At 45.5% G+C, this 21,255-nt stretch overlaps 1 protein-coding gene across 1 annotated transcript in view; it reads left to right on the forward strand.

Moving 5' to 3' along the window:
* The window catches only part of LOC103272160 (SLIT-ROBO Rho GTPase-activating protein 3), a 214,048-nt gene that overhangs the window by 145,560 nt on the left and 47,233 nt on the right, over window positions 1-21,255 (forward strand). The window contains exon 4 of the mRNA XM_008069651.2: window positions 18,199-18,261. Coding sequence (XP_008067842.2) covers window positions 18,199-18,261 — 63 coding nt within the window. The remainder of the gene's footprint in view (window positions 1-18,198; window positions 18,262-21,255) is intronic.

Genomic DNA, 21,255 nt, shown 5'->3' on the forward strand with positions numbered 1-21,255 from the left:
TTTCATAGTTACTCTCTCCCCATGTGATGACCAGATGACCGGTCACTTGGCTTTGCCTTCTCTCGCCACCTCGGTCACTCTCTGTGCATCATGCTCCAGGTCTTCTCTGACCTTAGAAGTTAATATTCAGAACCAGTCAGGATACTCTAGGAAGGTCTGACCAGCTCAGAGCAGAGCAGGGCTGCCTAGACACTTTATTTCTAATAATGAGACCTTTGAAGGTGTTTTTCTTTTTGATGATAGTTTATCACATGATTGACACTCTCTGAACTCTCAGTCAGCAAAAAGCCCAAGGTGTTTGTGTACCAACTGTTTTTTAATCTAGCCTATGAATTCTGAATCTGTGTTTCTTTATATTTACTATACTAAACTCTTCAATTTATTAGATTCTGGTCAAATGGAATCGGTATTCTTATTTGAGAGATTTTTCAAGCAGCAGGAGGGTAACTTCTGAGGGGTCCCAATTCCTCCTCTGTGGGAAAAGCCTGTTTTTAACTTGTCCATGTCTTCCTCCTCTGTGTTATCTTCTTCTGTGTCAATTCTTTGGCTTGTGTTTAATTCTTCTCTGCCTTAGTGGAGAGGTAGAAAGTGGAGCAGAGTTGAGAATGAATTCATGGTGGCAGTTACCCTGGAGTTGGGTGTTGAAGGATGAAGAGGAGTCTGCCTCCTATGAATAGGAGTTTGGGAGTTCATGGTCTGCAGAAGGGCAAGAGCACAGTGGGTGGAGTGTGTCCTGAGGGAGGTCGAGAGAAACTCAGAACAGAGGCTGCAAAATGGTAGTCCATGACTGAATTTGACTCTGAAGTGTGGTCTTCTTGGTCCTCACCATGTTAAGAAAAATTAAATCCACATTTTAAAATTTGGAGATTTCATATAAAATCAGAATTTTGTGTTCCTCTTGCAAAAGCAGAAGCCCTGACAGTCCCAGATCCAGGGGGCTCATCCTTGGCAGTAGCTACAGCTGAGAAGCTGCCAGCCCTGTCAAGCTGGGCACCCTCTTGCCCCTGCCCCGCGGTCCCTGCCGTTGTCCAGTGTGTTTTACCTCCTGGGCTCCTTTTTTTTTTTCCTCCCTGGCCCTTTATGTATTTGAGTTTGTGGCTTCATCTTTAAATATTATCTAACAGTGGTTCTTAAATGCTAGCATGCTTCAGAATCACCTGGAGGGTGATTGTTAAATGCAGACTGCCAGGCCTCAGTCCCACAGTTCCTGATTCAGTAGGTATGACGTGGGACCTGAGAATCTGCATTTCTGGCAGATTCCCAGGTGATGCCGATGCTGCTGGTATGGGGACCACATATGGAGAGTGACTCCTGGTCCAGCCTTCTTATTTCACAGATGGGGAAACTGAGGCCCATATTTTATAAGCACAGAGTAGGCCTCAAACTCAGACTTTTGACTGCATCTCCAGGACTGAACCCGCTACCCCACGTGTCATGCCAGCTGAGGGGGTCAGTCTGTACCCCACTTGCTCTCATTTCCCACCCTCAGCTGTTTCTGAGACTGGGCACCCGAAGCCTAGTCCGTTTCCAGCCTCGTTCTGTTTTCCTCAGCTTCCTTAACAATAGTCATTCGTTATTCTATGCTCTGATGCCTGCAGAATTTAATTACTTGCCCCGGCCATGATGTGAATTTGATTGTTGGAAGCTGTGGTGTTTGGGAGGCGCGCTAATGAGGAAAGACTCTTAGCAGAAACAAGAGGACATGTGGGGGGCTTGGGTTGGAAAGAGCCATTCACTGTGTAGCAACAAGAACTTGGGCTCCAGTGAGTCTTTCGTTCCCGCCTTGAAGATGTCCATCGCATTTCATAAATAAATCAGGACTTTGTGTCTCCAAGAATTGTCTTGCTTTGTAACCGAGATCAAAAGCACTAGTGGCCTTGGATTCAGAGCCAAGTTTATTTGTTAGTTTTTTGGTTGCAGGAGAGAGTGAGGGTTTGCCTGTTGGAGGGTCCAGTCATGAGGCCTGTATGGCGAGACAGACAGAGACAGCAAGCGAGAGAGAGAGAGAGAGAGAGAGAGAGAGAGAGAGAAAGAAATAGAAATAGAGCAAAGTGGGCACACTGCCAAGGGATGTGGAGTGAGGAGCCTTCAGCCAATCTCCTCGGTCTCCCAGGCAGATGAAGTCGTGAACAATTATTCTGCCAGTAGAGCCTTCTGTGCTGGTCATCACCAGGCATTCCCAGCTTGTTCAATAAACATATATTAGTGCTATCATGACAGTAGGTAAACAGTAATTATAGATAGCAAACAGTGAGTGAGTGCTTACTGTGTGCCAGGCTCTGGGCTAAGCATTCTATAGGAATTGAATTCTCCAACTCTAAGAGGAAGTTGCTGTCATTACCCCATTTTATAGATGAGGAAATGGATGCCAATAAGAGTGGAGCTGGGGTTTGAATCCAGATGTGTCCAACCCCAGAGCCCAAACTCAGCGGTAAAAGCAGGTGCAATAGGACCTTGAACAATTATTATAATATATAAGAAAGGGATTGGCAGTAGTGGGAAACTGCCATGGGGGAGGGAGGTGGGATTGGCAGTTGAGGGAAACTGCCAGGGGAGGGAGGGGTACACCGGGCACACCTCATCAACAAGGGTACCTGCATAATGAAGATTTGTATACTTAACCCTGAATTGTACCCTACATCTTAAAAGAAAAGCAGGTTCTATAGAAAATAGAGAAATAACTCAGACACAATGCCCTTTCCCTCCCTTAAGGAGCTCACAGTGCAATATGGAAGCCGAGATCGGCATGAAGCAGTAACGCATTCAGACACAGTGGAGAGGGATGGTCATCACAACATATATTCCTTTGGGGAAAGGAGGATGTCTAATCTGGGCTGGGAGGTTCAGGGGAGGTTTGGTGTTGGGAGGCAGCTTTTGAAGCAAGCCTCAAAAGGATTAGGCTCTGTCACATCTTGGGTTCCCCAGGAAGCTAGCTCTGAGACCGCATGTATAGTGCAGGGTTAAGTCAGGGAGACTCTTGGAATTCCCACATACACAAGAAAACAGAAGAAAGCAGGAGTCAGCAAACGGAGAAGCTGGGCTGTAGTGCAGTCATAAAGAAGGCCCCCACTGACTCTTTGGGGAGTTGGGGTGACTCTTCAGAGTTGTCCTCAACTGTGTTGTAGAGGCTGGACCTTTAACCCTCAGTAGCCCCTTCCTAGAGTAGCCACTGGATGTGGGCTGCCTCTAGGAAGGGGTATGGTCTTGGGCAGATGCCTCTGCAGCCAAAGCAATTCCAAAGAGGACTGATAGCTGGGGATATCTGTCACCTGCATGTCCCACAGCTGGGGGAGGGATAATTTCTTCAGTCCCGAAGGGGATCTGAGCAGTGCCTTGCAGCGTCCACAACAGATATGTGAGGATACCTAGACCGAAGCAGAGGTCAGTGGGCAGAAAAGTCTGGGTCCCATATCGTGAAGAGATAGGCAGTCTAGTGCAATGATCAGGGTTAGGGATAGACTCTGGCTCCTCTGTTTTACCGCTTTCCAGCCCTTTGAGCACAGCCTGATCCCTTAAACTCTCTGAGTTTCATCATTTTTCAAAATGGAGCTAATAATAACCTTCATAAGGTTGTTTAAGGGATTAAGAAACAATATAAAATGCCTACCTGATGCCAGTAAGCAATCAATAAATATTAGCTATTCTTAGGAAGATGATTGAGACTGAGACTGAACATAGTAAGAACTAAGATGGGAGATGGGATGAAAGAAGCTTTTATTCTGTACATATAGGTTAAACAAAGGGTCAGAAATAAGAAAATATGCCCTGGAACCCACTCACTGATTAGTACTGAATGATGGTGATCTTGTCTCTTCTTTTATAACCTCTCATTTCTTTTTCTTGCCTTGTTGTATTGGCTAGGACATTCATCCAGCTCAGTGTGGAGGGAAGTAAAGTCCTTGACTGTTCAAAGGCATGCTTCTAACTCTTCACCCTTCAAGATACAAATTCTTAGCAAATTTAGAATAAATAGAAATTTCCCTGGCCTGATAGCAGGTCTTTACCAAGACCAACAGCAAATCATACTTCCTGCTAAAGAGAGTTGAGCAAGATGGCTGTGTATAAGATTGATATACAAAATTAATAATGTTCTTGTGTGCCAGCCATATCCAATTAGAATATGTCATTTAAGTGCATACATTAGAAAATAAGAACAATTGAGAATTGATGCCTTTGAGGCTATAAATTAGCTGCATCCCAGAAATTTTGATAAGTGATGCTGTCACTATCATTCAGATATAAATATTTTATAATTTCTATTATAATTTCTTCTTTGCCATGAATTATTCAGAATTAGACATTTTATAGTTGTAAATATTTTTAAGCTTTCTGCTTGTTTTTAATTTCTAATCTTATCACACCATAATAAGAAAATTAAGTCAGTAAGGATAGCTATATACTTTGGTATTTATTGGAGAATTGGCCTTATGAGCTATCAAGACTTTCTCCAAAGTGATAGTCAGGCAATACTTGAGCAGGGACAGACAAACTGATTAATAGGACAGAAAAGGGCCCAGAAACAAAGCCCTCCATAAATAGGAACTTAGTATATGCAGTGGTGCATTACAAATAAGAGGGAATAGGATGATTAGTAAATTGGGCTGATTCAACTGGGCGTTCATCCTCTTCTTTTCTTTGTTTTTTTCATTTTTATTTTAAAAATGCGGGGTACAGTTCAGGGTTAGGTATACAAATGGTCCTTTTCTTATTATTTATAAGAGCTGATTTTCTACATATACTACCAACACGTATACATATACATTTTTCACATGGAAAAAAATAAGGGTGTATCTTAGTTTACCAAAATATATTCCAGATAGACTAAAGTGCTAAAGATAAAAAGCAACAATTTAAAACTTTTGGGCTGGGCGCAGTGGTTCATGCCTGTAATCCCAGTACTTTGGGAGGCCAAAGAGGGAGGATTGCTTGAGCCTAGGAGTCTGAGACCAGCCCAGGAAAATAGTGAGAACTTGTCTCTAAAAAAAAAAATTGGAAGAATATATTTTAAATCTTTGATGTAGGTAAAGGCTGCTTAAAGAAAACATTTCAAAGCACAAAAAAAAATAAAGAAAATATTTATAAATTCCATTATATAAAAATATAAACCTTCCATTCAACAAAAACAAACAAATAAATAAATGGAAAATACAGACAAGGAAAAGATATTTGGCATACGCAGAATTAACAAAAGGTTAATACCCAGAATATAAAGATTAATATGAGAAGGGCAGATAGTCCCATAAAAGCTTGAGTAGAAGATATAAATGGGTAAGTCACAGAAAGTTAAACTTAAATGCTCAAAAATATAAGAAAAGAGGCTCATACATACGAGTGATCATGGGAAGGTAAAATAAAACAAAGTGAGATACGGTTTGGCTCTTAATAGGTTGGTAAAATAATCCTAAATGCTGGCGAGAATGTGGAGCATCAGGGACTCCCATGTATTTCTAGCGAACATGTTGATTGTTCCAGGCCCTTCGGAGTACAATTAGGCAGTAACTAATAACAGTGAATGAAGGTAGAGGTGTAGACCCTACGGCCCAGCAATTCCATGTCTAAGTATAGCTCAAAGATCTTCTGGTATATCTGTACACATACAACATTGGTATGAGGATGTTTGCTGCTGTGGTGTTTGTAGTAAAGAAACAAAGAGAAATAACCTAGAGGTCCATCATTAAGGAAATGGTTAAATAGGCTATGAATAGTCACAGAACAGAATAGTATACAATAGTTAAGATGAAGGAATTAGCTCTAAAAGTGTCAATGTGAATAAAACTTGAAAACATAAAGTTGGGTGCAAAAAAGTGAGGTTTATGATATTTGTTATAAAATTTGGAACACAGATTTTGAATAGTTTATATTGTTCATATGGTTAGACACCTAGCTGAAATAAAGTTATACAAATGTGACCATGTAAGAATACACATCAGCCTCAGAATAGTAATTGAGGAAAGAGGGTGGAAGGAAGGAGACCAGGAACATTTCAACCGTATCTATAACATTTTGCTTCCCAAAAATAGTTTTGAAGCAAAAATGGCAAAATCTTAATAGTTATCTAATTTGAATGGCATGTTCATGTTTGTTATTGTTCTCTCTTCATTTCTGCATGTTTTAGACATTGGGGAAGTGAAATTAAGGGTAAAAATAAGGAAAGACAGGTTGGAGATAGGTCAAGGAGGCTCATGGGTGTCAAACTGAGAAGCTGGGCTTTATCTTCTAGACATTAGAGATCCTTTTAAGGTTCTTGAATAGGTGGTGAAGTGATCAAAGCCAAGTTTAAAGATGATTAATTTGACATGGTGTATTTGCTGGCTTGGAAAAGAGAGCGGCTGTACTGAGGGAGCGCAGTTAGCTTTTGTCATACATACACACCTGTATACATATTAGTAGTGAAAGGTACTGGGGCCTGAATCAGGGAGGTTGATATGGAAAGAGGAAGGAAGGAAGAAGAAGAAGATGAGTGCGTGGATGGGTGGTTAGATAGGCTGATGGGTGGCTGGATGGATGAGTAAATTGATAGGTAGATGGATGGATGGGTGGATGAGGAGTGGGTTATGAGAAGATGGATAGGTGGATGGGTAGATGGATGGATGGATGGATGGATGGATGATTAGAAGGGCGATGGGTGAATGGGTAGAAAGGTGGTGGATAGATTGGTGAAAACACGGGTGGAGACATTTTTAAAATGCCAGTGCAGTCATCATTCACATTCTATCCACAAACAGTTCAAGCGAAACAGAAGTAAAAACGACAAGGAAGTTGAAGTAATGTCTCAGGTCAGTGATTCAGCAGTAATAAGTGATCAATAATGCTGTAAATCCAGTAAAATCATCCATAGTTATCTTGGAGATCATGTAGAGAGGGAGAAAACAGTTCAAAATGAGCAGCTTTAGGCTTTCATAGATTGGCTTTTTAGGAAGACAGCCTTGTCACTCTGCCCATGACGTGCATGCTGGGTCTCACCCTACCCTCAACTGTTAGCTTCTTATCTGTGAATAAGACTCATGGGAAGAAAAAAAAAGGTAGCCTGACAGCAGGGACATAGTCAAGAAAGATTACTCCTGGGTATGTTCTGGGCCCACAGAGGTTCAGCCCAACATCCACAACATCCTGTCTACATTCCACACCATCCCACCTGCCTTGGTCTAGAAGCAGGAGTTGGGGCCAGGACTAAGGCACAGGTAAGAGGAGATTCTGCATAATAGCACTGGGTACTTACTGTATGGTATCAGATTTTTATGGTGCTCTAAAGCAGAGCCTTATAAATACCGATTTGCTTTCTATGCTAAGGCAGAGGGGAGTATTCATGTTTTCAAATTATTTTTAAATGTTTGGGAAGAAAAACCCCTAAGGTGCTTAGGGTGCTAGCTTTCCCCATGGGATGGCTGAGAATGTGGCATTTACTAGCTCTGTGTCTTGGGCACATGAATCACCCTTTCTGAGCCTTTGTGTCCTCATCTTCAAAGTGGGGTCGAAGTAGAGTCTCCCATAAAGGACTGATCTTGGGCTCACCTGAGAAAGTATCTAATAAAGTAGGTAGCATTGTGCCTGGCACGTGCTGAGAGATCGAGAAACAATAGCTATTATTGTTACTATTCATGACATATAGTAGTAGTAGTAATAGTACTCAGCATTACTATTAATGATAGTAAGTATTATTATTAGTATTACTGTTTAGTATTATCAGTAGAGATCTAGAAACACCTACCCTGACCACGCCAGGTCACTTGTTCACGTGTTCACAGCCATCCTCTGGCCTGTTATTGAAATCAATTTTGTAAATGAAACTTGCTGTGTAAACAGAGTCCCAGAGTGATGCTGGGAGTAACGGCAGGGAGACGGGAGGCCGGACACGATGCCAGGCTCATTGCCTCAGTGCATGACTGTACTCCTGGATGTGCGTCAGTGCCGTTCCAGGGCCTTCCTGCTTCTTTGCAGTTCGATATCCCAGTCCTGGCCACCAGAGGAAGAGTTTAGAGCCGAATCTGGATTCTAGCTTCCTGAAAAACGAGTAGATGACAACCCTTGGAGTTGCAGCAACAGGAGACATAAACTAGTCGGGGAAGGGAAGGACAGCAAGGAGGTGTCCAGGAGCAGGGAGAGGAAGAGGTTGGGAGGGAGAAGGGAAGAATAACACGAATTAGGGCAGAGGGTGGGCAGAAGCCAGGCTAAGGAGGACGTGCGAAGGCGGGGGGTGGCGACAGGATGAGAGCTGACAGCCCAGTTATTGGCCACCTCAGCTGTGACTAGGGGTGGGAGCTGCTGGGTTGAGAATGCACCGACCCTTCTAGGACAGGCTGGGGGAACACGCCTTTTAAGCCTCTCCTTTGGAAATGAAAACACAAGTACTTTGGGAGATGGCCAGTGCTCCCATATATCTTATATTCCAATAGGGAGCAGCTGTGGTCTCAAGTTTTGTGATTGAATGAGAAAACAAGCTGGAGTCTGGAAAAGCAGTGGCTTGGATCTGTCGGGATTTAGGACTGAAAGAGACAGAGGGTTTGTTGTTGTTGTTTAGTTGTGTTTGCTTGTTTCCTATTGCTTGCTTGGGAGCACAGAGCTAGGAAAATCACGGAATGTCCCCAAAGGTGACCCAACATGAGAACACCTATTCAAGCAAAGAATGAGAAAAGAGAGGTCTAGCTGTAGCAGGGCTTGATGAGATAGAAGAGAGGCCGAACGCAGATAACTGAGAGTTAACCACCTTGCTTCCTGCCCTAAAACCTTCTAAAGGATTGTTTAGGGTGGACTTCTTTGGAGATGAAAGTGGGGGGAAGAGTGGGGCAGGGCGGGAGGGTGACATCAGCACTGGAAATGACCCATCCTTGAATTAGTTTGAGGGAGAGGGAGACACAAACTTCTTTAAAAACAGAACTTTTCAAATACAGCTCATAGAGTCCTAGGACCTGCAGGAAGGTTTGTGAGAGTTTTCTCTCAAAAGCATGATTAGCTCTACACTGGAAACAAAATCAAGTCACACAGGGCGAGATTTTCATGGCAAAGGAGTTGGTTTCACTCAGCACTGTTACGTCAGGGAAAATGTTGTCAGCTGGTTCCATCTTGACATAAATGAATGTTTGGGGTTTTTTTGTCTTTTGAGTTTTTTTGGGCAGAGAAATAAGGATAGAAGATAGCGACCTTTTCGCTTCTCTCCAGTTTCCTAGTGCTTCCTGCATCAATGAGCTCATCCACAGGCATTTGCAGAGCTCCTTTTGTATGCAAGTCTTTGTGATCAGCATTATGGGAAATTTTCTGAAGCTGGAGTCCTGGCCTTTAAGGAGTTTGTGCTCTAATTGTTTGGAAATTAGTCCTTTTGTAGGAACTATTTGAAAGCTAGCGCTTTTTGGTGAAAGGTTTTCGGAAAGCTCTCACTCAGTGGTTGTTTGGTCTCTTTAGACTGACAAGCACAGACTGTGTTAGTAACTCTTTCAGATACGCAAAAATGGAAACGCGCTGGATTCTGTAAACTGATAAGTCCAGAGGTCAATCTTGTTTAGGCACCTCTGGATCTAGGGACTTGTTAGCTCACACTCCCAGCGGGGCCTCCAAATGTTAGGTCGGGCCCACTAGGGCTGTGGGTGTCTGGTGTGTAACCCAGTGCCATGCGAAAGATGCAAAGAATTGCACAGAGGTTAGATTGGAAAATACAGTTTATTTAAAAAATAAATTAGAGAGAGAGAGAGAAAGAAAGAGGAGGTTTACCTCCCCACGGTAGGGAATGGGGCCAACACCAGGAGCTGAGTGATGGCAATAACTCAAAGAGCACATGGCCACACCGGAGTCTAGTAAGGTAGCAGTGACTGGCTGCTTGTGTTTGAATCCTTTGAATCCTTCCCTTTGGCGGGGAAAGGTCGTTGAGGTGATGGGTCGTGGTCTGCTCTACATCATCCTGAAAGGGCAGGTAAATGCAGCTATTGACATCAGGTGATGGACAGCAGGCAGCGGGTGAGTTAGTCACATAATTGCTGCCATGGTGGTGGGGCTGTCTGTCACAAAGGTCACGAAGGACTGATTAGGTTAACTTAGGTCTTATGGGTGGAGGCAAATACTTGAAATAGAAAAGCGAATTAGTACAAAACAAGCTGGGGAGGGAAGTTGTAAAACAACTATCAATAACCACTTCTGAGAAACCGATTCTGTCCTTGACTAGTGATTAGAGGGTAAGTTAAGTTAACTGCTAGAAAAACATGAGATTCAGGCAATGTTAAATGGCTGCTCATTGGGTATATTGAATCCATGTTAAAATGGCTACTTGGTCGGGTGTGATGGCTCAAGCCTGTAATCTCAGCACTTTGGGAGGCCGAGGCGAGAGGATTGCCTGAGCTCGCGTATTTGAGACCAGCCTGGGCAACATGGTAAGACCTCATCTCTGCAATAAAATAAAGTAAAATAAAATTAGCTGGGCGTGGTGGTGTGCACCTGTAGTTCTGGCTACTTGGAAGGCTGAGGTGGAAGGATCACTGGAGCCCAGCAGGTCGACGCTGGGTGGCCGTGAATATGCCACTGCACTCTAGCCCGGGTCACAGAGTGATACTCTGACTCAAAATAAATAAATAAATTTAAAAATCGGCTGCTTATTGGGCGTATTCAATCCATGCTACATCCTTTCAGGACTGAAAGGCTCTGTCTCTCTCTGTCTTTCTCCTTGGTGAGCAAGGTGGCTACAAACAATGCAAGACCAGAAGAGACATGATGTAAGAATGCTCCTAGGGAAGATTCTTATTGACTGAGCCTAAACGATTCTTACTGGCTCAGCCAATAAGAATCAGACACAGGACATGTGTCTTGTCTTCTATGCAATCACCAGAGGCAAGGTGCTAGAACACTCTAGTCAGGCCACCTCTCATGCCTGATGGGCCCTCTTGTGTGGCCAGGTGAGCCGGGGACAGTCCCACCCATATTTCATCTCTTGTTATTAGAAGGAGGAGGGAGGGAAAAGCAAGAGATGGCTATCATGGCTGCTGTACTCTTAGCAGGGTGGGTGGGTCAAAGAGTACTACAAACAATACTAGACCTGTTTGTGCGTGGGGGCGGGGGCCAGGAACGCAGAGTCCCATGCAGGTGATGAGGCGTAACCCACAGGTGGGTAGTGTCCAGAGGACAGTCCCTCCTTCATGCCTTCTTTGTGGCCTGGACTCATCTCCATTATAGCATTGCAATGGCTTCTTTTCATTTGTGTTTCTGCATCTCACATCAGGCCCTGAGGAAGTGGACCATAGCAAGTCACTGTGAGCCAGACCAGCCAGAAGCTGAATTCCAACTCTGTATGTAACCTTGAGCAAGTTGCTCAATCCTTCTGATCCTCCAGCAATCCTTCGTCTGTTAAGTGGGATAATTGCAGTTATTACTTAAAGTATTTAAATTAGTCTGGGTGTGGCGATTCACTAGTCCCAGCTACTTTGGGGAGCTGAAGCGAGAGGATTGCTGGAGCCTAGAGTTCAAGACCAGCATAGGCAACATAGTGAGACCCTGTCTACAAAAAAATTTAAAAATTGGCCAGACAAAGTGGTGTATGCCTATAGTCTCAACTACTCAGGAGGCTGAGGTAGAAGGATTGCCTCAGTCCAGGAGGTAGGGGCTGTGGTGAGCCAAGATTATGCTACTACTCTCCAGCCTGGGCAACAGAGTAAGACCTCTGACTCAAAAATAAAATAAAAATATTTAAGTTAGATAATATATGGAAGTGACTTTGCACAGCATTCAATGTATGGAAAGTGCTCCATAAATGCTAACTGCTGTTGGTAAAACAATGCTTGAGAGTAGGGACTAGTTGGAGCTGGTATCTACTAGATGGCCCATAAATGCCTGCATACACTGAATCAAAGCTAGTGAACAATTGACCACAGTGGCACAAGAGGCCACCCCTCCCTTGAGAGACTCCACTGGTTTCTGGGTCATTAGCTCAGTGATCTCTGTGGGCCGGATGGGTGACACGGCCGGGGTCAGGGAGGAGCTGGACACTGTGAGGCCAACTGGACAAGCTACAGCACAAGCCATGTGCGATGGGGCTGCCATGCTTGAAACAGGGCTCAGTGTTCCCGGGTCTTCTAGTGTTTCCAGAGAAGATGAAAAGAAGGACTTCTGAGGGAAGTTTCCTAATTTTTAAAAGCTTGGGAAAGTATCCAGGTTTTCTGAAAGCGCTGAGTGGCCAAACAAAACACGTCTGCAGGCCAGAGAAGTTGCCCCTTGGAGGCCTTGGTCTAAGGCAGTATTTCTCAACTGGATGGGCGTGGAGATTTTGTCCCCAGGGAACATTTGGCAGTGTCTGGAGATAATTTTGCTTGTCACAACTTGGGTATGGGGATGGGGAATGCTACCAGCATCTCGTGGGTGGAGGCCAGGGATGCTACTGAACATCCTAAATGCACAGAACAGCCCCCACCTTGGAGAATTACCTTGCCCTGAGGAAGGTTCACTGGCATTAGCTGTGGGCAGAAGAAAAAGACAAACCAGTTAGGGTGGAGGATACCTGCCCTCGCAGTAGCCTCATTTTGCAGGCTTATCTGGGTCTGAAAGACAGGACTGTGCCCTTGGAACTCCGAGGAGCCATGCCTGCCATGGCTGAGCCCTTCTCAGCCCATATCTCTGTTTTCCACAGTCCGCAGGGTTTCTGTGCAGGAAGGAAGCTGCCTGCCACCCTTGACCTCTGCAGGCGTGAAAGTATGTGAAAAATGTGCACCGTGAGTGCTAAAGCATTGCCACTTGGGTCCCTGAGGGTTGGGTGTGGTGTCTGCTGGAAATCATAGGGTTTGGGCCTCCTGTTCCTGGTGGGATGTTTGGTTTGGGTTCTTGATTTACTTGTTTCTGGAACTGGAGTTGAGAATATTTCTCTTTTAAAAAAATGCCTTTGAGTCTTGTGCAATTGAGTAACTATTTGCTGATCACTTACTCTGTGGCCAGCCCGGGCTTGGTGCTGAGGGCTTGGTGAGCAGAGACCCGGGCAGGTTCCCCCTGGTGGCCTACAATTCTGTGGAGGAGACGCAGGAACCAGCCCTCTAGCCTTCCCCATTCAACCCCCGTATGCTGGTGTCTTCATCTTCCCAAACACAGCCCTGATCGGCAAAAACTCCCACTCAGATACTTTGGGTGGCTCCCAGTTCCACGCTGAATGAAGCATGCTCTCCATCAGCCGCTGTGGTCTGGCCCAACTCCTGCTTCTAGTCTGTCTCCTGCTATCTTGTTGCTGAGCATCTCTTTGTGCAAGCCAGTCTTTTCACTATTCCTGGTCTCTGTGCCCGTGCCCCGGCTGTGCTTCCACCTAAAAGTCCATCTGGCCATTCCTGTAAGCTGAGATGGCTCTGGGGCGCGCCCTCCCTCCACTTTTTCACTTCACCCCTCATCCCGGCATCCTTCACTCTTTTACAGCCCATTCCACCTCCTGCCCTAGAATGATTTGTGTTCTCGTCCCTCTACCTGCCCGACCTGGGAGATTCCTTAAGGAAGAGTTAAAACAAGATTTCACTTTATATCCCCTTCTCTGGGTGACTTCCTAGCCTTGTCCTTGTCATCTTGTGGGTATTGATTCAGCTTGTACTCCTATTTCCCAGGGACTTCATCTGTGCCCCATATGGTGCCAAGTGCTGCCATATATGTTATCTCTCTTCATGCACAGGAACTCCATGAGACCCATGACATCATCCCACTTTTACAGAAATGGAAACGGAGGCTTAGAGGAGCAGATGGTTCAGTCATTCATAGATTCATTCAACAAACATTTAATGAGCACCCACTGTGTGGCCGGCTCTGTAGCATTGCAAGGATATGAGAATGGGGACCCACGATGTGGCAGATTGGGTACCCTGAACACCAGACTCCAAAACCTCTGAATTTAGCATCCAGGAGACTGACAGGGGAGTGTTCTTGGAAGTAGCCTCATGGGAAACCAGGGTGAAATCGAGCTTCAATGCAGGCAGCCTTACTAGACAGGAAGTACCAAAGATGGAATGACCCTTCAGCCCGACAGGAAGTACCAAAGATGGAATGACCCTTCAGAGCTGTCCGGCTTGAGACAGGCAGAGGCAGGTCTCTGTGCCCCACAGTGATCAGTCCTGGGCGAGGGCCACACCCAGAAGGAGTGTTACCTTCTTGCTGAGGCCATCCCAGCAACTGGGAGATCTGAGCATCCACCACCAGAGGGAGAGTCTTTTTGCCCTCATGGGACTGGCATTCAAGTGGAGAAAACAAATGGTAAGTGAATAAACAAGTAAACAAGGAAGATCATTGATAAGTGCAGAGGAGGCATAGCAAGGTATTCATTTTACAGACAGGGAAACTGAGATGCCAAGAGGTTAAATGGCTGAAAGCCCTGCCTCCAAGTCACATCCCATCTCTGTGGCTCCAAAATTTAGCCTTCTCCACTGTCAGATCACATGGAGCCTCCAAAGTCAAGCTAAAGAGCTGGGACTTGAACCTGGAGATGATAAGGAGGCGTTGGGGGAAGACGATAAAATACATTTCTGTAAATTCCATGGACACAGATATACAGATGGACTATAAGCTCAAAGAGACAAGACTTTGTTTCTTTGTTAAGCGGTAGCTGCAGTGATCTGGGTGAGGATGTGCTTGCTGGGAACTGGTGGTAGAAAATGGGACTGAAGCCCTTAGGTTGCTTTTGGCTGCAAGTAACAGAAAAACCTAGCTGAAAGTAGCTTAATCTATAAAGCCACAAGTATGGAAGTTCACTGGGAGGCAGGCTCTGGGTTTTCAGTCCAATCGGTTGCTCAGGAGCCAGGCTTGGTTTTCTCTGCCATCTTACAGCTGCTTACAGTCCTGAGATATCTGCTGGTAGCAACTGGGACTACGTGCTTTTTTTTGCGAGTACTCAGTAGAAAAATCCTTCTCTTCCTTCCAGCTAAGTCACAGACTCACTCCTGGGCTAATAACACATGCCAGAATCAGTCATCTTGAGTTGGCTTCCCTTGAAGAACTTTTCTCTTGAAGAACTCTCCTGGAAGAATGAATTCTGGGGCAAATTCATGACTTTCTTAGGAAGTAGGAAGGGCATGAATGAATATTGGGGGGTAGGAAACAGCCGCTTGCTACGAAGAACAAAGGATTGGGCAGCTTGAAGGCCGGACACAGTGACAGATTGGATTGAGGAGGAGGGATAAAAAAGTGTCAAAGATGACTCCCAGGTTTTCAGTTGATAAACCCCTGGAAGATTTGATTCCATTGACCAAAATCAAGTGGATAGGATAAGTTCAGAAGTTCACCTTTGGGTAATTTGAATTTGATCGATGAGGGGACATCTAGACTACATAGTTTTACAACAGCTAAAGATGCTTGTCTTTGAGCTTGGGCTCAAGATCATGCAGGACAGAGCCTGAGAGAGAGGTCTGTGGACATGGTGTGTGGCCTCTGGTCACCAAGAAGTGGGAACTGAAGACAGGAGCGTGTGGGGAGCCAGTTGGAGCAGGGGCTGAGGCTGCAAGACCGGAGGGAATTCTGAAGACAGGACTCTTCCTGGAAGAGCTGCTTAGAGGATGGGGTATCCGCCCATGTGCATGGTGACAGGGTCTAAGGATGTTCACTGCATCCTTATTTTAAATAATAAGAAACTGGAGGTAATATAAATGCCTCTCCCTAAGGAACTGGTTAAATTAGTCATGATACATCTGGCACACGGAATCTCAAGTAGCTGTGCAAAAGAGGGATGCAAAGGCTACGTGGTCTGTGATGGGAAAATCTCCTGGATACACAGTTAAGTGAAAAAGGATTCAAAGGTGTGTATAGGATGCTTTCACTTGTGTTAAGAGAGAACACACGATGTTCAAATACATGCGAATATATCCATAGACTATTTCGGGAAGGTATCAGAAGAAATTTTTCATAGCGGTTGCCTCTGGGTGGGATTCTGGGAGCCTGGGAGAATTATTCTTTCTGTTTTATCTTGCTGGCTGTTAGAATTCCTTTAACCATATACACTTATTATCCATTTAAAAAGTTAGGTCGTAAAAATAAACACATAACAGGGTCTTGGGTGTCGGAGATGTTGGGGAGTCTGAGGACTGACAAGAGGCCACTGGAGGGTATCAGAGAATCTGGAGGCAGTAGTGATGAGGCAGAGACCACAGGGGAAACTGAGACACTGACTGCACATCTGAGAGACTCATGGAGAATAAGAGATGAGGCTAGGCAGTTGTCTTCATAGAGCACCATTACAGAACTCACAAGACGCCGCTGACAGTCCCCATTGAGCTCTGCATCGAAAATTCTGCACAGGCTCTGTTGTGGTTTTGGATTGAGTCTCCTCTCTTTTACCACCTAAGTTGGAGGGAGGTCTAAGCAGATCTCTGCATTGCCCCCATGTTTTTTGCTATCTCTTAAGAGATCCAGTGCAAGCCAAGCCTACCTTCAGAGGGGGGATTCTTGCAATGCTGGCCCAGAAGCTTACAGGAAGGGCTGCAGGGCTAGGAGAAGGAGTCTGAGAAGGCATCATTCTGATCCTAAGCCTTCCTCAGCTACCACTGGGTTCAGAGTCTCCTGACTTGTGTGGGGATGGGAGGAAGGTTGGTCTCTGCCTTTTAGCTGCTGTCTGAGGAAGCTGAAAGGGAGAACAGAAGGTCTCAGCTGTCCAAGGAGCAGAGATCAGGGTTCCCATTTTCAATATGGAAACCTAACACAGTGGTCAGGGCAAACAGGGAGAATGTCTTAGTCCTTTTAGGACGCTGTAACAAAATATAGACTGCGTGACTTAAAAACAACAGAAATGTATTTCTCACCGTTCTGGAGGCTGAGAAGTCCAAGATCAAGGTGCTGGCAGATATTTTATGGGGTGAAAGCCCACTTCCTGGTTCATAGAGTGTACCTGTTTGCTTTGTCCTTGCATGGCGGAAGGGGTGAAGGAGCTCTCTGAGGCTTCTTTTATGAGGATACTAATCCCATTCATGAGGGCTTCACCCTTATGACCTAATCACTTCCAAAGACCTTGGGGATTAAGATTTTAACATATGGATTTTTGGGGGGATACAAACATTCAGACCTTAGCAGAGAGTATTTACCAAAATCATAATCATAAATAAAAAACAAAGAATTCGAGGCTCTTCAGGCTGTGTGGAAACTGGAGATAATTTTCTCATGGTTTTCTGAATCATGTCCTTCAATATTATGTAAGTCACCTCATACAAAAAGGATTATGGTAACAAAAATACATACTACAGCACTCCCTTAGAAAGTCTCCACATACATAAGGATATTAAAGACACTGAAAAGTCCTGCAGTTAGCAAGCTTGTCAACCTTTGTTCAACCAGCTTTTCCCAAATGCCTGTGGTCACAGAAGCCCCTGCCCCCTTTTTTAGTATAGCACTTAACAGTTACCTCTGGACCATGCTTTGGAAAGTGTTGTTTCAATTTAAGCTTTTTATTTGATAATGAGGTAACTAAGGCTCAGAGAGGAAAGTACCTTGCCGAGGCCACACGGCTAGTCGATTACACAGCAGAAATGAGAACCTAGCTCTCTTGCCTGGTATTCCCGTGGACTTTCTGCTAACCTGGATGTTCCTGTTCCCTTGACAGTGTGAACCTGCCACCATGTCAGGATCCAGGTAGTGACAGGGCGAGGATAGGCAAGTCAGGGGACCGGCACAGTGGGAGGGGGCTGAACTGAAATGAAGATTAAGGCATCTGCGGTGAGCAGGCCCTGAAAGCCAGGAGGTTGAAGTCCAAGTGGGTGCCAACTGCTGATTCCTGGTGGAGGAAGAAAAGTCTTCAGGAAGCAGGTGGACATTGACTTGCTGGTGGGAGGCATTTCCTGGAGGACCCGAGAATTAGTGGTTACTTTCTCGAGGAATTGGAAGGCTGGGTCATTGTTTCTCAAACTGTGTTCTGTGGATCTCCACTCTTTGAGTTGTTCATGAGGACTAAGCAAGGATCACACACTCTGGCCATGCCAGCCTAGGACACACAGAATTAAAGGAGGGGTCTGTGGGGCTTCCCCAGATCTTTAATATGCTCGTGTCACTGAGAGTCACATGTGTAGGGTTCCCCATTCATATGACCAGGGAATCCTGTTGGCAAGGAACCTCTCTCTGTGGATTTGCTTCATGGCAGAAGGTGAGAAATTCAGGTCTAGATCAGTGAGGTTTATGTTGATTTCTGTACCCCTTCCCACCCCACCACCTGAACTTCCTGTGTTGAAAAGGAACTGGTAAATGCAGCCATCAAGCTTCTCCCCCTGACGTTTCTTCTTCGTATTCCAGAGCAAGGAGATCGGCCTGCAGATGCACGAGGAGCTCCTGAAGGTGACCAATGAGCTTTACACAGTAAGTCCTGCCCAGACTCGTGGCTGTCCGGGATCGGGTCTCCTGTCTTTAGCCCCAGAGCTGGAGGGAGGTGACACAGAGGTCCGGCATGACCCTGGGCCTTTTTTCTGTGCTTTTGCTGGATGGCAGTGGGCCTTCCTTCCGGGATGCAGCGACTCACAGTCCCAGCTTCTGATTCTTTCCATCTAAGTGAAAGCCTCAGCATGTCTAGTTTGTAAAAGGTCACGAGAATTCGAATGGCCCGCTGCGGTGGGATGTGTTCCCCGTGAACGCCAAGGACACAAAGTCGGGGCCGGGGGAGTATGGATAAGAAGGCTTCTGAGAGTAGAAATGTAGGTTTCAGAGTCAGGGAGCACAGACTGCAGTGGAGGCCACTCCTTACTGACTGTGGGACCACAGGCAGGCATGCAGCTTGTCTGGGTCTCAGGATCCTCATCTGCAAAATGGAGCACAGTTCTTAGGCTCCCGTGAGGTGATGAATGAGCATGGCTTGCTGTCTCTAAGGCACAACTTCAGGACGTCACAGTTTAGCCAGAGCTGAATTTTCTGCCTGCTGAGAGTCAAAATCTAATTGCACTTGAGGCGAGTGTTAGAAGCCAAGAAGGCAAGCCAATGGGGTATGAACGCAACATAACGGCAGTTGTGGAAGTTCTGTGCAGGAACTCACAGACTGTTCCTTGAGGAGCCTGTGGCGTCCTTGGAGAGGAACGGCGAGAGCCCCACAGAGGCCTGGGGAACAGGGCAGGGTACACCCAGCAGGTAGAGTGCCTACAACAATCAGAGCAGAGCAGCACTGTTATGTTTTAAGCATATAGTGGTTCCTTATAAAGCTTCTCATTAACAGTGTGTGGGTGGGGGCGGGGTGGAATTCTGTTGCTAAAATGATACTCGAAAATCCCTGGTATGAGAGGAAATGACAGCAGGCTATGAGGAGCCCCTTCTCTTTGGTAGGATTTTTGTAGTATTATCTTTTTCTGTTTACATCCTGTGTGGTCAGCAGGTGGAAGATTCCTCGGGGGCCAAGAGCCTTGCTGGAAGGTCTAGACCTGCCTCAGACCCTAACCAACGGTAGAACTTGGGCAAGGCTTTGTTTTTCTTGGTTTCAGTCTTCCAGTCATTAAAATGAAGATGAGAGTTCCTAGACAGAAGTTGAAGCTTCATTTTATGATTCCAGATTAAGGAGCAAAACTTGATCCCTGGACAGTTTTTGGTTAGGTCATTCCCATTCCTCGGGTAAAGGAAGAATTGTTGCTTCAGAATACATATTGCTCTGCATCCACTGGTCACTAGGGGGCAGAATAGCCCACTGGTTTAAAGCACAGACTCTGAAGCCGAAGATCTGGGTTCAAATTCAGGCAGGTGTTAAGTAGAAATGATAATACCTGCTATTGCACACTTTTGTGAGGATCAAAGATCATATATGCAAAGTATGTTAAGAACAAAAGGGCATAATGTATTATAAGTTCTTAATATTGCTATTATTATTACTATTTGCACCTCCTTGATAAGTGTGGAATAAATAAATATAGGTGGGTGATAAATGTGCAAGACTGGTAACCCGCTGGGATTGTCCTACTCAGAATTCTGCAGAGGGCATTCCATAGTCTAGATACTTTCTGCTCCCCAGGAGTTTGGAATCTGGAGAGAGAGATAGGAGTAGCATGTGAACCGATGATACGACACAAGACAGAACCTCGTTTGTGCTGCACACAAGGGCTTACAGGAGAGGCACCTCCCCTGTGAGCTCTGTGGGGCTGGACCTTGCTTTCCACAGTGTGCCCAGAGCTCACAGTAGAGCCAGCACATAGCAGGGGATGGATGCCGATTTGTTGAGGGAGAGTGTGCATGCGTGAGTGATTGATTGGCTGAAAGGAGGAGGGAGGGAAGGAGGAAAAGAAGTAAGGCGATGCAGAAAAGTGGGCTACAGTGTTCCAGGGTGCGCTTTGAGCTTGGTGCCTTTGGGCTGGAGGAATTCAAGAAGCAGAAGGAACGAAAGGGAGAGAAAGGGAATTCTCAGCAGGGAAGGCAACGTAGGATCGCAGCAGCACAACTGATCACAGACACATCTGGTTTTGAATTCCTGCTGCACCACTTACCAGTTTGGCTAAGTCAGTTAACCTCTTTGGCCTTCCTTCTCTTTGTTGTCAAAACAGGGATGATCTAAATAACTGTAAACATTTGGTAAGTGTATCTAGTGAGTTTAGAATATATTTCACGCTAGGCCAGGCACGGTGGCTCACTCCTGCAACTCCAGCACTTTGGGGGGCCAAGGTGGGAGGATTGCTTGAGTCCAGGAGGTTGAGACCAGCCTGGGCAACATAGCAAGAGCTTACCTCTAAAAAAAATAAAAATATCGGTCGAGTATGGTGACGTGTGCCTGTAACCCCAGCAACCCAGGAGGCTGAGGTGGAAGGATCACCTGAGTCCAGGAGGTTGAGGCTGCAGTGGTCATGAATGTGCCACTGTCCTCCAGCCTGGGTGACAGAGTGAGACCCCAACTAAAAAAAAAAGCGTCTCACACCATATTAGGTACTTTATATATATTATTTAATTAATGCTCTTACCTTGTTATGGATTTAAAAAATAAAGGCATAGAGAAGCAAACTTGCTTAGGGCCTTTTATCCATTGCTGTGTAACAAACTGCCTCAATACTCGGTGGCTTAATATAAGCATATTTTATGTGCTCCTGATTCTGTGGATCACCACGGGGACTACTCATGTGGCTGTAATGTTCTGGCCAATTAAAAAAGAAAAGGAGCCCAGAGTGGGCAAGTCCCCATATGCAAGTACTTTTCAAGCTTCTGCTTGTGTCACACTTGCTGACATCCCCTTGGCAAGTCACACAGCCAGGCCCTGAGTCATGAGATGGAAAAGAGAGCTCCCCTCTCGGCCCCTCTCAGTGGCAGTTGCCGCAGAATCACGACATGAAGGACTGGGCCCGCAGTGATGCCAGGAATGATTGTGGCCCTCTTTGCAAACAGTTTACCCTGGCC

The sequence above is a fragment of the Carlito syrichta genome, unplaced genomic scaffold (assembly GCF_000164805.1).
Source record: "Carlito syrichta isolate Samal-C Ts95f unplaced genomic scaffold, Tarsius_syrichta-2.0.1 Scaffold312152, whole genome shotgun sequence".
NCBI classification, from domain to species: Eukaryota; Metazoa; Chordata; class Mammalia; order Primates; family Tarsiidae; genus Carlito; species Carlito syrichta.